At 38.4% G+C, this 17,620-nt stretch overlaps 1 protein-coding gene across 4 annotated transcripts in view; it reads right to left on the bottom strand.

Annotated features, from left to right (window-relative positions):
• Window positions 1-292: 292 nt before the first annotated feature.
• ptprub (protein tyrosine phosphatase receptor type Ub) overlaps window positions 293-17,620 on the bottom strand; it is a 228,206-nt gene continuing 210,878 nt past the window's right edge. For all 4 annotated transcript variants that reach the window (XM_008432338.3, XM_008432340.3, XM_008432339.3 and 1 more), the window contains 6 exons: window positions 17,056-17,205; window positions 15,209-15,523; window positions 11,478-11,603; window positions 8,432-8,589; window positions 3,969-4,104; window positions 293-3,867 (listed from right to left, as the gene is read on the bottom strand). In XM_008432338.3, the coding sequence (XP_008430560.1) occupies window positions 3,805-3,867; window positions 3,969-4,104; window positions 8,432-8,589; window positions 11,478-11,603; window positions 15,209-15,523; window positions 17,056-17,205 (948 nt within the window). In that variant the 3' untranslated portion in view covers window positions 293-3,804. The remainder of the gene's footprint in view (window positions 3,868-3,968; window positions 4,105-8,431; window positions 8,590-11,477; window positions 11,604-15,208; window positions 15,524-17,055; window positions 17,206-17,620) is intronic.

The raw sequence follows: 17,620 nt of genomic DNA, 5'->3' as shown, positions 1-17,620 counted from the left end.
TTACCATAATTGAAAACTGTTTTTATTTATCTCTTACTATATTTGTCTCATGCTAAAATGCATTTGAAACAGAAAAAATCTGACTGGGGGAATATACTTTTTTAGAAAGTATTAATCACTGAAGTTAGGTTCTATACAATTAAGTTTAACATTGTCATTGTGATTGAAAGAAGGAGGAATATCTTAAACCTGAAGCTCAGTCTTGTCCAACTCTCTTGTTCTGTTGACAAATCAGTCAGAAAAAACCAGAATATTTTTTTAAGCATTTTAAACAGATCAACTGACAGCCAAGTATCTTTTTCCCCCCTTTGCTCTTTTATTGTTGTTCATTATCCATCACAGGAAACTCTTTTATGACTCTGATATACATCTGTTCCCCCGCCGTCGTTCCCCTTAAATAAACCAATTTTCTCCACAAATACAATGGTCAAAAACACAGTAGTCATGTATGCTTCTTACAGATAAAAACATGGGAATTCAGTGATGCTGTGCTGGCAGTCGCAGCCATAACCGGAGAGCTTAGGAATGGTTTAAGTACAATACACACGCACGCACACACGCGGTGGGTAAAACAACTCGTATGCAAAGCAACGTAAGCTGAAATCAATAAAATGAAATGCAAAGCAGAATAATTTGTACGTGCTTTGATGAGTGCAGAGATCAACACTCAAAGTTTGATGTCAAGCAACATGAGAAAAAAAATGATCACAAAGTCATTTACAGCACATTCAGCTTTCTGGTTATGCAGTGGTTACTGAACGTCTTTACGCAGAGCAGACATATAACATATTATTCATATAGTATTCACAGAACAATATACATCTGTATATACATATTCCTTCCACTCTCAAGGAAAAAAGTGTCCAGGCACTTTCTCCAGCAATCCTGGAGCCAGATCATTGACCGTTGTTCTTTAGCTTCCCATCAAAACTCAAGTTGCTTTTAAATGTGTGTGTGTGTATGCGTGTGTGTGGGTGTGCGTGCATGCGTGCGCGTGTGTGTGTGAACAATTCCTTCTGGCACAGTCTGTTGCTTCAAATGAAGCGGACTGGGAGCTGCAAACTATCAGCAGAGTTTGCCTGTAGCTGCCATTTTTCAGCTTCAGTGGGCATCTGACTGTCTCCATGTTTATCAAGGTAGGTCCTGAAGCCGAGCCTTCGCCGCCCACCATGCAGACCTCGTTAACAGGAGTTTCAGGAAGGATGGTTGAGCATAACATGTTTAAAGTGGTGATAATAGAAAGCACTATATATTCAGGTTCTTGAAAAAAAGGTATATAATTTATTAGGCATGGGTTGGTTTGAAACTGACGATGGTTAGCCTGAGAAAATATGCCTTTGTAGCTTAGGATGAAGTTAAAAATGTCTAGCACCGTCTAATTGTTTTTGTTGGGCTTGTAGCTAAACCGTGATATATGTGCTCATTATAGCTCCACCTGTAACATGCATAGTAATATTTTAATTTGATTTATTTTGGTGTATAGACATAAAGAACACAGGAGTGTCCTGGTAGGTACCTGTTTTTAAAATCAACCTCCAATTTAAAGTCAGTTTAAAAAATATGCTGTGTTACAAAGTTATTTAAAACGGTGCAGGCCTTTAAATTTCTGCAACCTATCATATTTAATTGCTTTTGTTTGTCAGGTACAAACACCTGGTGCCTCGTACGAGACGTTTTGTTCCAGCCATGCATAAATTCAAACCAGGATTTTTAGGATTATTTATCACAAGTATTACTGGCAAGACAAACTGATAAGTAATGGTTTAAGGTAGTAGCAGTAGCAAGTAAATGTAACAAGATCTTGCTACATTATCTCTACCAATTGATCCTGATGCTTATTCCTACACTGAACAGAATTTTTTTTAAACTAGGTTTTAGTCATATAAATCATCTTTTCTTATTTTTAAAATGCAAAGAGACACATTTTCATTGTTGCTTCATCATTTGTTCATCATGTTTTTTATTCTTTGGCATTTTAACCAGGCTCCGTTTGGAAACCACAGGTCCAGTTAAAACTAAAAAATAACGGTAAACCTGCTGAATTAAAAACAAATGGCATCCTAATAAGATGTAAAATCTACAGCACTTAAGAATTATCTGATGTCTGTCCTTTGGAAATTGAAACATCAAAGGACTTCCTTACTTATTAAAACCTGAAAAGGGATTAAAACAAATGAAATATTTATCCTGACATTTTAAGCCAATGTAGAAACTTTTTCTTCTTGTTTTTTATATGAAATAAAACAACAACTTGTGCGATAAATTAAACAGGAAACCAGCCCATGCCTAGAAAAAAAATCAGATTTTTTTTTCTCTCTCTTAATTTTGAATTTCACATCATTGGCTCAGCTCATTAGATGCCTCCCATATTCCAACCTGTAACAGGCACAGACAGATTCAGTAGTCAGCAACACTGACCTGTAGGAAAGATTTTAAAAAATCTGGCAGGTGGTAATCATACATCAGCTGCTCAGGCCAGATATTATTATTCCTCCTCTATACTATACCATATCTTACCAAAAATAGGATGTGAATCCGCTAGTAGGCTCAGTAACAAGTACTGGTGCATGATGTGTTGTTTTCCCACTGCACAATCTTGATGCACCTTTTTTATTATACAGGACATATTCAATTTACACCACTAACGACAACCATGTCAAAGAAATTCTGAAAATCCCACTTCTGAAATGTTCCAATTGAAACTGATTTAGTTTGTTTTGATAGTTTACAGACAAACCAAATGCTTCAGACAACAAAATAGTGAAACCTGTTAACACTGCACTGGTAAGACACATCACCACGGTATTAATGGAACATCAGTTTTCACATCAGCACTATGGCAGCTCAGCACAGTTTCCCACTGATCCTTCTTCTTTTAAAACACAAACAATCACTTAGATGATGCAGTTTGTAACTGTATGCTTGCTGACATACGTCAGGATGTAGCAGAAGAAACAAAGCAAAAGGATTCAAGTCGGTCAGTCAGTGGGATTGGCACTGTGAGAGTAATGAGACATGAATTTCTCGTCGTGGCACCAGAACTCCTGCTGCGCCGCCTGGAAATGCCCGGCTATAGCACACATGGTAATCCAGCACGCACGTAATGGCAAAACACATCACACCGCAATACTATACAGTTACTGCCTCAATACTGCTGAATTCTGAATGCTGACTCTCAGTCCCAGTTCTGAACAAGGTTTCCTCCAGTAGGGTAATCTTTAATAATCTTTTTTTTTTTTTTTTTAATTGATCTGTAGATTTGAACAAAAAAAAAAAAGTTTTTAACCATTATACAATAAGGCAGTTCATGGTATTGTACATAAGTCATGCCACAATCACAATGGATTGTTGTTGCAGAGTGACTCAGAACAAAAATAATTTACCCAAGTTTGGGTAACTCAGCTGCAGCTTTGGAATAACCATCCAGTCTCCTTCCTGTTCAGATGAAATGATGAAGCACAGCCACGACGAGCCTTCCTTAGCGTAGGGTCTGGGTGTTATTTTAGCACAAGAGGTTCAGTTCAAGAGGCAAAGTGGACCAGTGAAACAAAAAAATTATCAAAAGAGATAAACATCACCAACAAGGAGGAAATAACAACTTTACATTAAAGGTTAAATGTTTGAACCTTTTCTTTTTTCCTTTTTTTTTTCTTTTTTTTTCCGTTTTTTAGCTTTCCTCCCCGGTTAGTTCAAAGCCGAGTCTAGAGGTCCAAACTTTAAGGAAGAGGGGAGGTCACAGGTTGGCCCCAAAGCACATCTTCAGTGCAGGGGGAAACTGGTGGCACCGTCGTAAACATTTAGCTGCTATCTGTCTTCAAAGCAGTCCAAGTACTCCAGGACAAGGTCATAGCAGAATCGATACTGGTCCTGAAGAAAAACACAGCCAAAGATGAAAACTCAACAGTTTCCCCTCAACTTTTTATAAAAAAACTAATTCATAGATTCTTTTTTTTTTTTTTTTTTTTTACCAGGGACTCCACCATGTTGGGTTTGCAGTTGCGTAGAGTTTTGACAGAATAAAAGACGTCCACCATGTTCTGGTACTGGATCATCTCCAGGAGTATGTTGCAGGCACAGAAGGTCCCACTACGACCACCACCATTCCTATGGGAAGGAATAAAACTGGTTTTAATTATGGCAAAATTTCCTACAATTAGTGGTACCTCTTTAAAAACTAAATTACCATTAAAAACTCTAGTTGGTGATGGTACTTTGAAAAACTGTGTCTTTGATTGCCCATCATACAAAATATTTCAGTCAAGAGCAGAAGGAAGTCAAAGTAAACCAAAGACCATTTTGTACAAAAACAAGCAGAATTTTGGATTATTCTTCCTCTTCAGTCACCAGCCATGAATCAGTTTACACCAACTTAACGTTTAACTACAATATCGTCTAGTTTGTCTGACTAACTTGCTACCAGTTGTCAGATTTCCTGTTTCTACATTTTAAAATGGCAGAAGAGCTGGGTGGAATAAACAGGACAACAAAAATACTAACACAAGGCTTTACTGCCTGAAGCAGTTTAATGAGCATCTACTTGGCTGAAAGTGTCAATATGCAGTGATAATCAGGATGAGATGAAGTGAGAATCAATAAAGGTCTAGAGGAAGCTGTGTTGTGCGCCGAACTTCAAATCATATTTTAATGCTATTTAAAACAGTTCTGAAAATGCTCTCTGCTTGTAAAAAATATGACAATCTTGACTTTTTCGAGCTTGACAGTGGTTTGTGTAGTAGGCTGCAACAGCATCGTTTAATCTTCTGGTTACCCCTGGGGTATAGAAGAGGGATGGATGGGTGCTTTAAATTATAGCTTCATTTATATATTTATATATATATATATATATATATATATATATATATATATATATATATATATATATATATATATATATATATATATATATATATATATATATATATATATATATATATATATATACATATACCTGAACACACAAGACCTCAATGTTATGTCAAAACTACTGTTAAAAACGGATGTGTTGGTGGGCGTGTGGAGGAAGAGCTTAGTAATATTTGTTTTTCTTAAAACATCACTCATGATACTCATATCATCAAATCCCCAGTTGTGTGGGACAATCATTGCCACAAAACAAAATAGTCAAACCTGCAAACTGGATACATACTAATTTGACATCGGTTTTGCTCTGCACCGCAATAGTTTGTGTTACATTTTGCATTCTCTTATTTCAACGCATATTTCTGCTGGGCCACATAAAGAGGCCAATTTAGCAGTTCCCAGAACACATTTACAACTCACTGCTTCCCCCACAAAGGTCCAAAACGTTGGGCCAGCCTCTCTTTTCCTGTGGTTTATGGCAAGCGCTCTGATTTCAGCTGCATTCTTTCTGAATCTAACTTCAATAGGTTTAGCAGTGGTGTAACTGATAGCACAAAAGAAAGCATCAATGTGGCTAACACTTTTACTAAATTCCCACAGGGGTTGAATATAAAGCTCAAATGCCCCAGTTTTGTGCACGTACACATCTGCTCCCTGTTTGACCCATTATACACTTGTGTGCTGCAATCATAATCATGACAACCAAAGCACAACCATGCGCTGCAGACACAATCACAGTGACAGGCCGTGTCATCCCACCGACACAGTCGTAATCACAGCTACAGTATGAATTAGTCTGCGTGAGACATGGATGAATCAACTCTGTGAGTTTCGGATCTAAATGCAGTGATTCACAGTTGTTGCCTGAGCGCACACAGCTTAGGGCAAATGCTGAGGCCACAGACAGGACCATTTAAAGACACACACAGCATGCAGGACTGCATCAATCCTGTGTGAATCAAAGGGAAACGAAAAAGGGCTGCGAGGTTACAGAGATGTGAGGGACAGCTAAAACATGATGGAAGAAAACGCAAAGCTTTAGGAAATAATAAACTCTCTTCTCTGATCCACTCACTCAAATCTTTCTGGTAAAAGAATCGCAACATTCTTAAAATACTAATTGTCCTGGTACTCTTCTGAATTGGGAGAAAGGACAAGTTGGATGTAGTTCAGTCTATTTTGGTCTCCAATATATCATATCAGTAAGTAATAGCTGGATTGTCATGAAATTCAGCTTAGCTCAGTCCTGATGGTCCCTGAAGTATTTTTCCCCAGAGGTTTCCTTCAGATCAAGGTGGCATTTGCAGTGTTCTGATGAATTGGTGTGAGATTTTCTAAGCTTTAAATTTTCCTCTAAGGATAAACATCCAATCTGATCAATAAAACTAATTAACCTGCATGCTGCAGCATTAAGTATTTAGAATTTTAAGTTTTATTCTTTCAGCAGTTTGTAAAACTGGTGACATTGTCGGTGTCTATTCAAATTCCTTGAACTTGCTCACATTATGTCTCGTTAAAACTCCAAACTTCAATGTATTGCATTTGAATTTTATGAGTTTGATCAACACAAAATAAGTTTCATTTAATTGTGGAGTGGAAAGAAATCGCTGCATGGTTTAAAAAAAAAACACAAAAAAAACCTGAAAGATGTTGAGGGCATTTGTATTCATCCGCCAATACATTAAAGTTGCGAGTCTTCTGGGTCTGTCTTTTAAAAAAATACATTTACAGAATGAAATTCTGCCCTAAATAGTTCAAACTCAGTTAGACTAGATGCTGACCATCTTTGAATATCAATTTTCATCTCTTTCTACAAACTCGATTGGGTTTAGGCTGCAGACACTAAATGGGCTACATGCTAATGCATGAATATATTTGACCTAAACCAGGAATCTCAAACTCTTAGTCCCCATGGGCCAGTATCCTACAAAATTTTAATGTGCATATCCTTAAACACAAACAAGGCAAATAAATAATTTATTATCTATTTGCCTTGATGAATCACTGATTTATCAAGGCAATGATGTATCAAACAATGATGAATCATTCCCAATTCATCATTGTTTTAATCGAAAAGGTTGAGCTGAGGTCTCACCTGAGCCAGATATAATCTTCCCCATGTTTGTTTCTCTAACAAACCTCTGAAGCCTTTACAGATTATCTGCATTAATACTAAAAATTAAATAACACAAATCGGTTATTTCTAAAGGCAGCTTGGTCCAGTAGATTTCATTCGGGGGGTATCAGCAGTGGTGCAAAAAACAAATAGGAAACACTCGGTATAAAAATATTATTTGTGGAAAAAGTAAAACGTTTCATTCCCATGTTCTTCCAGCAAGTGGAATGCCAACACTGAATTTTGTGGTTTCACTGTGAAAAGATTCAAAGGGAATCAGCACTGTCATCAGATTTGTCAGATCCTTACCACCAGGGTGAGGCAATGCAGACCCGCATTTTATAGTCTCTTAATTAGCTTTATTTGTCTGTAAGCACCGCATGTGCAACCTTATTGTACAGTACAAATAGATTTCTCTCCCCCCAGTAAACGAGGCTTTTAAATGTTCAACTCAGTTCTGGGAGTCAATAATGGAGTTTCTGTTTCTGGAAGCTAAATCTGTGTAATCTGATCTGGGTGTTTTTTTTCTGCATGTGTTCATAACACTTGACAAAAAAAAAACAAGCACTTGATACAGTGCTTCGTGCATTAACTAGAAATACATCCTCTTTCCAAAGCATAAAAGTAGCGGTATGAGAAACACTACAAGAAGCCATAAATTGAGAAACAACAGCGCAGAGTGGCATGTCTGGTGAAATACTGTCCTGGTCATCAGAAATGAAAGGCAATATCTATAAAGTACTGGAGGACAATCCACTTCCTCTCTCCTGGGACAGACGCAGCGAACAGTGGGTGTGGGCAACTCTGCAGCGTATACAAGCAATATTAAGGTAATCAATCGTCGTCAGTGCTTTGGCAGTGCTGGATTTAGTGTAGTGAGAGCCATCGCAGTCTGTATTAAGGCATAATTGATTTGATCTGAATAATCTCCCTCCTGGTTGTCGTGTGTAACGCTGTGTGACAGCACTGAGTGATGTGCTTTCGGATGAGGGGGAGACGGGGCGGCGGGTACGAACGTGTGACGGGTCGGCAATGAGCTAGACAACCCATTCATATTCATCAGTAGGGTTTTCACTTCGGGGGCTCGATGCGACGGGGGCTTGTAGACGTAGCACACCGCTCCATACAGTACCACAGCACGGAGCATTACACCAAAATTAGATTTTCCACATTATAAAATGCTGCCATGCTGAAGCGTGTTGCTTCTCATTGCACCAAATGAAAGAGCAGGCTTGACACAGCCTCTGTCTCTCATCAAACAGATTTGCTTATGATGTACCGTGTTATTTTGTGATGCGCCCCTCTGAGTAGACGCCTTTGGTTTCAAATGTCAGTCTTCACAAGCAGCCATTTGCTGTGTTAGAGTCTTTCAGAAAGGAACAGAATGTTTTTCTTCCTTGCCTCTCTGTTCTTTGACTTTAAATGCATTATAGATGTTCTGAAATGATAACTCACAGGCAGTGCACAACAGTGCGTCCTTCTCCACACTCCCTCTGCCACTTGTGCACTTGAGCCAGCAGGTTCAGGAAAGCCTTCTTGGAGTCAGGAACGTCGCGATACGCTGACCAGCGCAGGAACTGGAACTGACACACCACCAGCTGGCCCTCCTGGAGCTTCAGCGGCACAGATAAGATGAAAAACACGTCAGATTTCACACACGAGCCACTATTGTTACCCACTTCTCACAGCTCCCAGAAGGTTTTCTTGAACCAGGTTTTGAAATATGAAATACCTTTCTACAGTAGTCAGGCCTTTAAATATAAAACCTAACAAAAACATGCAGGAAGGCAGGAAGGAAGGAAGGAAGGAAAGCAGGAATGGACAGTGGTGAATAAATGAAAAAAGTGACTGATGGATGGTGATGCAGTTAAAGGATAAATGTTTTGACAGATGATGGAAACTTGGATGGATGATTACAAGAACAATGGACGCTGGAATGTATTGACAGATCAACAAACATATAGACTGTATGGAAACATAAAAAAAATTGACAGGAATTGATATGTGTGAGGATGGATGTACAAAATGATAAGACATAAGATTTTTATTTGTCATTATGTTACTAGAATAAACAAGATAAAAAAGGGAGAAAATCAGGATGAACGGATGGACAGAAGGATGGATAGAAGAATGGACAGCTCAGACAGGATGGACAGATAAATGACTTCAGACAACAAGTCAGGGAATAAAGTCTGGAAATGTAAACATCTTTCTATACTCCATTTTCTTCTCCTAAAATCTAATCCAAATGTGGAAAATCTTTGAAGTGAATTCTGTGTAAATCAGAGAGTTGTGAACGCTCTGCAAGTTGCCTGCAGGCACCCTCAGCTGTGCTCACTAAGCCTGACTGTCAGATATATGTGTCTGTAGGTGTAAGTGGGGCCCGTGTTCTGTGACAAAGAGGTCCCTGCGTATTCATAACCCTATCCCGTAGAATCTAACCTAACACTTAAGGACCAGTGGAGACCTGTAACTCATGCAAATTGGGCTTGCAAAAGACACTCACGATGCATGGAGGAATAGCCTGAGCAGAGGTGGGGATTTACACAGTCTGCATTTGCACTATTTTTCCTCACACAGATTTGTGCTTGCGATGCACTTCCTCTGTCTTTTCCTCCCGGCTCTTGGATACCACTTGTCTGAAACAAGACATCTACCCAATACGGCATAGAGCGATTGGCTAAAAGTGGTTGAGGTATGTGTTATTTCTGTCTCATTTGATTCTGCCTGTGCCGTGTTAAGCTGCCCTCTCCCTGACTGTGATGTGCACCGAGTGGAAAAAAAGGTGCCACAGGTAGAGAGGGGAATGACAAGGGCAGCCGACTGAGGAGGTAAGGGTGCCAATCAACAGAGGAAGTTGTCGCAGAGCTTATAATGGCCCAGGGGAGAACACCCTGCATACAGATCCCCTCTATAATTAGGCCGACATTGATCCTGAGAAGAATGCATGCATGTGCTTATGCAAAGCTCTGTGCATAAAACATGTCTGCATAGACACACTTAACACAATGCATTGTGTGAAGTTAAAATGGCTTTTGGATGGGGGAGTGGAGCAAACACTGTGCTCTACTTTGTAAGCACAGACCTATCACTGCCTTTATTTTGTATTTTCGTATTTTCGCACATATGAAAACATGTGACAAGATCTCTGAACCAACTAAAGGAAAATCTACTCAACCATTCTGATGATAAACACTGGATCTTTTGATGTGCTCAATAAACACAAGAAATGATAAGATATAGAAATGGAAAAGGGGAGAAAATGACTTTTTATTGTATGCATGTTGATGAACTTCTCTTGCATCTGTTCCATGGAAAGAACATTATTGATAATAGTTTATTGTACGGAAAGTGGGATCCTTTTCCAGAATACTGAATATTAAACCATTTTTATTTAACATGTATAGTGCCTTGTATCATATCCTGTCATTTTAAAAATATTGTCACAATCACAGTCACAAATTTCAATGTGTTTCATTTGAACTTTTTACTTAACTACCATGTAATAGTCAAGTAAAATGAACATGACACATTACATTGAATATTTAAAAAAAATAAAGTCTGAATATTGTGGAATGTATTTGTATTCAGATCACATTTCTCTGATACCCCTAAATAAAATTTGGAGCAACCAACTGCCTTAAAAAGTTAGGGGCTACAGCAAGGATTGTGGAAGAAAGTATGACGGCCATATGAGACCTGAAAAACCTTTTGGCTTTTTGTGGAGATCGACTAACACTGTTGATGACATGGAAAGCATAATCTGCATGGTGGTGGTAGTGTCATGCTGTGGGAATGACTTTATTCTAAACAGAATGGGAAGAAGGTCAGACTTACGATGGAGCTAAATAGAGCAAGCCCAAAAGAAAATCTGTTGTATGCTGTGAAAGACTTAACAGTTATATTGCAAAGAATGGGCATAAATTTCAGGGTATAGTTGTGCAAAGCCTGTAAACACATACCCACAAAGAAAGGGTAGAAATCACAAGAAATCATATGAAAGTTTGGAGTTGTGCTGTGAGAAAATATGAAAAAGATGAAAGGATGATTAGTTTTGCAATCATAAAAAGAACACACAGCTCCTAAGGAACTGTGTACTGTACTGTACAAAACTCCTTAGTCATCCTTCATCATTTTCAAGATGACAAGTTTTTAAAATGGTCTTGAACAATATTTCTTTAGTTGTCTGAAGTGCTTTCAGAGAAAATTATTAATCATTAAAAACATTAGCGGCCGATATAAAAAATACCAATTTTCAAATACATTATGCCCAGAAAAACAGTTAATAATGACTTAGATACAGAAGAAGAAGCATTTGGTCAGGGATATTAGTTTTCACCCTTTACGTATTTTTCAAGTGCAGTTTATCTGGCAGCTTCAACGTATGTTGGTAAAACGTCACATCTAAATTCCCTGTGAAGATCACAGCTAATGCAAGTCTAATAAGGTTTGGTGAGACAACATGTCCTGTGCAGCTCTCTTTGATGTCACAATAACTCACCCTTGTGACGTTCTTGACCCGAAACAGACGGGTAATGACATCCTCATCTGCTGACATGGACAGGAACTCCACTTCCATGGGTCCGTACTGCTGCAAACCGGGCTCGGGCCAGTACTGCACACATGGCTGCGTAGAGGACAAGGGTCACAGAGAGAGATTAGTTCATTAACGTCCAACTGTGGTCTGTGCAGCTGTAATAAATAATATGCAAAGAGTAAACACTTGTGAATAGTCAAAGCATCTGTGTGCACAGTTAAAATGAAGAACCTCACAGATACTAAGCATTTTATATCAGTAATGACTAAACTAGTGCTACTGCCTTTATACTAAAATAAGCATGCAGCTGCCGTAATGGTGTTAACAGGAACAGAGAAGCAGCCTGATAGGTAATGCAAGGTGTTAGAATGAGACCAGAAGTGATATAGTCTAATCCAAAGTCACAAATAAGCTCTATAAGAGATTTCACAGCAGCATCCTCTGATGAACAAATAGCTCTGTTTTCAGGCAAAGGTCCAAAAAGCCTCTGTTGTACCCAAGGAAATGAAATAAAGTTCAAATGATAGAGAATTAAATGCAGTGTTGAACAGGGGTACCTCCAAATTTCTTTTTCTATTACCAGACTTTCTAGTATATGTTGCTAACAAACCTGTTGAACATGCAACACAAACTATTAACTTTATTTTTACCTAAGATAGTTTCTGATTTGAGAAAGCATTGCAAAAATATGTATATTTAGCATTGACTGCATTCACAAACTTTAAAAGCGGAAATTAGCACCAGACATCGACTGCTCCGAGTTCAGGGCAACCAAGCTAAAACTCTTTGATTAAGAGACATGACAATCTGAATTGTGTGGCTTGTTTTCAATCTCTGGTTTTTGCATATCTTAGACCTGATGTTAGTCAGTTTCGAATTTTTGTTCCAGAGCTACGTAGAAACATAACAGATCTGCACTGAAAGCATTTTAATCTAACTTTCTTGCTCTGAACGACCTTTTATTACACCATGTGTGACACAGCACATTAAAAACAGGGTGTTACTATTACAATATAACAAAGACAAAATGACTACATAATTGGCACCTAATTAGCAGTTTTAGCAGGGCAAGCCCAATTAATATAACATAAAACTCCATGAACATTTCATGGAGATTGCAGACCTTACCTCTGAGACTGACAACTCTCAAATATTTCATGACAGGCTAAGGGTGAAAACTCACAGGTATAAAACGGAGCACATTTGTTTTACTCCATTCAGCCTCCCTTTCATCTGCAGAAAGTCTTGCTGTTTAGACAAACCACAGGCTTGTATTGATATGTTATATAAGTAGCTTCTTACATCTCTGTCCTTCCTCAGATTTCACTTTAAAGAGCTCACTGACATTGAAAATGGTTAACGTTATGTCTTCTCCACAATAACAGCGTTCACATATTAGATAATTGTCAGTGAAATCCTGCAGCACCACAGGAAATCTACTAATTGAGGGGGAGAAATAAACATGAGTTTTGAGTTTCTATCCAGACAGAAACTTAAGACTGCCTGGACAGCAAACGGACAAACTTTGAATTATTTTTAATTGTGATTAAACAAAAGGCTATGACCGGAAATTTAATGAATCTCCAAATTCAATTCTTCAACACTCATAAACAAAATCATCACTGGAAGATGCAATTTTCTTCATTTGTCATCAAAGAATCCCTGAATAATTATTTGCACATTTTTACACGTCTCCAATATACGAGTAAATAGAAAACAGGTACTGTCCTTATTCTTAATAAATTGCTGAGCCATGCTGTTACATGACACCGTTGGCCGCTGCGTCTGCTTCCAGCACAACGCTGAAGAAAATATGCTAAATTATTCTCCTTCATTTCTTTTTGATCAGTTGCAGAAAGCATTGTCTAGGTTAAAAATATTTGTCTTCTCTGAGGTACATCTCATAAATAATCATACTATGTTCAATGTTATTCAGTCAAAGCAACTCCTCACGCTCCCCCCATACTAAACTGTGTAACATTGCTTATTCATTTCTTATTCAGTACCTGCCACATAAACAGGTTCAGACACCCCCATTTTTGTCTCTGCACAACAGTTTATTGATCATTAGGTGCTGTGTGTGTTTGTCAGTATCTTATTATTCATGACAGCATGAAAAAGAAACATGGCAGAGCACATAAAGTCCAACTGGTTTTTTGTGTCGTCGCGTATCCCGTCCTCACTTTTATAAATCCTAAGATTACATCAGTTCAGAACTTTGATCTTAGCTCCTACATAACTATCATGAACATGCTACCCCCCTGCCACCAACTGAGAAATATAAAGAATAAAATATTTCTTTTTCTTTCATCATAATCAAGGTTAAATTACTTGCTTTCATTTCATTGAATCTGTGCTTGATTACAGTAATGATCCCTGTTTTTTTTTTGTTTTTTTTTCTTTTACAAACAAGGAGACGGCTCAACTTATTCAAAAGCAGAATAAAATAACCTTAAAGAAAGCCTAAGAAATGTCATTACATTTTATATTTTTATGCCTTAAGCAGAATTTACAAGTATATATATATATATATATATATATATATATATATATATATATATTTTTTTTTTTTTTTTTATTCCATTTGCCTGAAAAGTCTGGCAGGTGCTCATGGAAAAGCTTCATAAAAAGTAAGGGAGATCATTTTTACCATTGTATTAAGTCAGGAATTTGTCTTGTTAATTATATAATTTTCTCTGAATGACATGTAGTCTAATTTGGTCAAATTAGGAAATAATCAAAAAGTGTATTTATTTTGTTAATTCGATTCAAAAATGAGTCTCATTCATAGATTTATTTCCCAAAGAGTGACTAGGTTCAGGTATTTATAGATATTAATGCTCTCCACAAAATGCATAAAATGTGACTACTTCAGAAACTTGCCATCCACAGAGAGCCATTCCTGCCAATTGAGGGAAAGTTGAGAGGAAGGAAAAAGCTTGATAACAGCAGCCTTGACAGGGTGGTGAAGCACAGGGCATTAAAAACATGAGTCTGATTCCCAAGGCAACCATCAAATATTTATTCCTTAACACCTGAGCTTAGCCAAAAGCAGTACCCATGCTATGACCCACTGATATAGTAATTTATGCAAATTGAGCCCTGACTAAGAACTTTTTATGGATTTTTTTATCGGCCTTTTTCAATGTTCAGATTTCATAATTATGTAATCAGGCAGTAATCATTAACGTTGACAGAAATCATCACCTGCAACGCATCACTACATCACTCTGTATAGAATCTACAGTATGTGATTTTTTGCTGTTTCTACCAAAACACTGAAATTGAACTGTTGCAGCACAGATAATGAAATTTGCTGGCATGAAAAAAATGGGGCAGGCAACAAGGAGGACTCTGAAATTTCGACGTGGGATATTGCCTGCCGGTTTTTCAAGGCTATATCTAGAGAACTGAAGTTTAGAAGTGTGATGGGTGTTATCTAGTCATGCCTTGAGATCAACATGGTGAGGGATCAAAGACTGACAAAAAAAGGCATGAAGTAACATACAGAAATAGCAACAGGTAAGAAATGTGCAGTTCAAACATTTTGAGCCTGAAAGCAAAATCCTGCTCAAGCTAACAGAGACTTGTGTGTTTTAGTGAAGTGAAATGTTTTGCTTATCTCAGTTCTACCTTTTGTGCCAAATAAATCACTTGGAACGAAAAAGAACAAAAACCCCTTCCCCCCCCCTCACCCAGGCCGAATTCGACTGGTTGAGCTGGTTGAGCATGACGACTGCTGTGCACCCGTAGTCGAAAACCAGCCTCCAAAAATCCGCTGTGGTGCCCGGCAAAGGTTGAGGGGTCACAATGAAGGCAGCCTGCCGATGGAAGCTGTCAGCAAGAGCTGCATTGATGTAATTGTTACTCTCCCCCTCTGTGGTGACCAAGAAGGCCAGGGCGCGATCTGGTGGCAGGACGTCCATGCTGCGGTTCTTCTCTCGGTTCCTGGGCAACAGAGCTATGCTGCACTCTTCGACGTCCAGGTGGGGGGTCACAGAGTTCAGCGTCTGCAAATGGAAATGTTAAAGATGGGAGCCGAGCATAAAAGGAAATCAGAGGAGCATTTTAGAAGTGAACCATGTGAGACGCGACAGGAATCGAGGAGCGAGTCAGACGGGAGGAGTGAAAACAAGGATGCAGAGTGCAAAAACCAAACGTTAACTAAAATGTAAGCCTTGCGTGAGCCTTTAGCCGTTAACTAAAGGCTCACGCGGTTTAGCACTCATATCTGATACCTTCATGTCACTTTTACTTTTATTTTCCAAAGATGCAATAATTTACTGTTTCCGTAGAAAATAAATATAGCTAATAGAGGGGAAGATCCAAGTCTGATAAAACTCTTTTTCAGATATAAGGTGTGAAAAAAAAACGTATTAAAATATAGTCTTGACCAACAAATCTACCAAAAAAAATCTTGCCAATAAGTGGCAGATACATTGTTTAAGGCAGGATGGGTATATATTTATGATTACTGTAGTGAAGCTTACAGACGAATTGTAAATCCATCCATTCATCCATGAAATACAATAAAAGCAGCATAAATCTTGTTAAGCCTTTGGAAATAGAACAATGTCACATGACTCATTTTAAAGCTCGAAATACTTTTTCTGCTAAAAGCTGAGCGGAAGAAGAGTTTGAATGACCCGAGCGCTGCCTCGACTTATTTTCATTCACACAAATATCTGTATTGCTGCGAATATCTAATAGAATAATGGATAAGCTGGACAAACTGCCTTTCTAAAGATAAACATGATGAAGTCGAAGAAGAAAAATTACAAAGGCATCGCTGCAAACCAGTTCTCAGTGATGAACTCTCGCTCTCATTTGTTTCTAATTACTTTAGACAAAGTGAGAAAATATTTGGATCATTAATGCACAGCATCAATAATAGATCTATGAGCCGCTGATCTCGGTACCGTTTGCAGTCTGAGAGGCAGAGCGCGCTGGGTGGTGAGCAGGCTTTTAAAGTCAACGCCAGACAGACGAGCGCGCAAGATCAAAGAGAGAGACGTTAACATTTTCCTTCATGAAGAAGGAACAGTTTGTAATCAGAGCGCTGCACCACCTACAGTGACATTCCTTAATCGTAAACAATCCATCCATCATCGCTCCAGCGGCTTGCATACTGTATGAGGACAGAACAAGATGAAATTAAAGACGGAGCATAATCCTGTTCCTGTGACGCTTTGAAATGCTAAACGTGGAATCGTGGTTTGAGCGCCGCAGCAGACGGAGGTGGCTGAGGTGGGTAGGACATGTGGGAACACAGCTGGCTCGCCACATTCTTAATCAACATCTAATAAAATGTTCTGCAAGTGTGTTCCTGTAAACTGGGGGAGGCTCTTGATGTCAGTCACACGAAATTAAAAGTGAAACAAACACCTTTTTACCACAAACACACACACACACACACACATCCAATAAGTCTTTTCGTTTTTGCACTCTACTGATGTCAAAATGTGTCGTAAAGCACATATTTAGAAAAAAAAAAGAATGACGTAACTCATTTTGTTTGTTCAGGGTAAAACATCCGGCTCACCTGAAACTCCTCCCTCAGCGGAGAGGAGTTGCTCTGAGAATCCACCCGCAGCATCTCTTTGTACGTAACCGCAAACTCGTTCACCAAGATGGCCGTCTCTCCACACAGACAGGCCTCTAAAATGGCATCGTGGATAAAAATATACTGCTCCTGAAATGACAACAGGTCAAGCAATTTATCGCTGTTCATTGCATGTGCACATGTGTTATTTCAGAAAACGCATCAGGGTTGCAATGAAGTGATGGTAAACAGCCAAAACACGGCACTTGGCAAAAGTATTTTCTTTTTCAGGGCTGGATCCAAACTCATTCCACTTCTTTGAAGGTTTTATGTTGTTTTTTTTTGTTGTTGTAAAAAAATGTTAAACTGATGCTAACACTTCACCAATACACACCGCTTTGTGCTGCTGCAGCATAAAAATCATTTACAAATTCGCCTTACAACCGCCACAGCCAAGGTGATATATGTACAGTCATATTCAACAAATGAAATTATGCTTTCCAAAGAGCATTGTTTGTCATACTTAAAGTGCCTTTTTTTTTCCAAATCAACAACCTTTAGCCAA

Source organism: Poecilia reticulata, chromosome 16, assembly GCF_904066995.2.
Source record: "Poecilia reticulata chromosome 16, P_reticulata-male-v2, whole genome shotgun sequence".
In the NCBI taxonomy this organism is placed as follows: domain Eukaryota; kingdom Metazoa; phylum Chordata; class Actinopteri; order Cyprinodontiformes; family Poeciliidae; genus Poecilia; species Poecilia reticulata.
The sequence above is the reverse complement of the archived record's forward strand: the minus strand, read 5'-3'. Positions and strand labels throughout refer to the sequence as shown.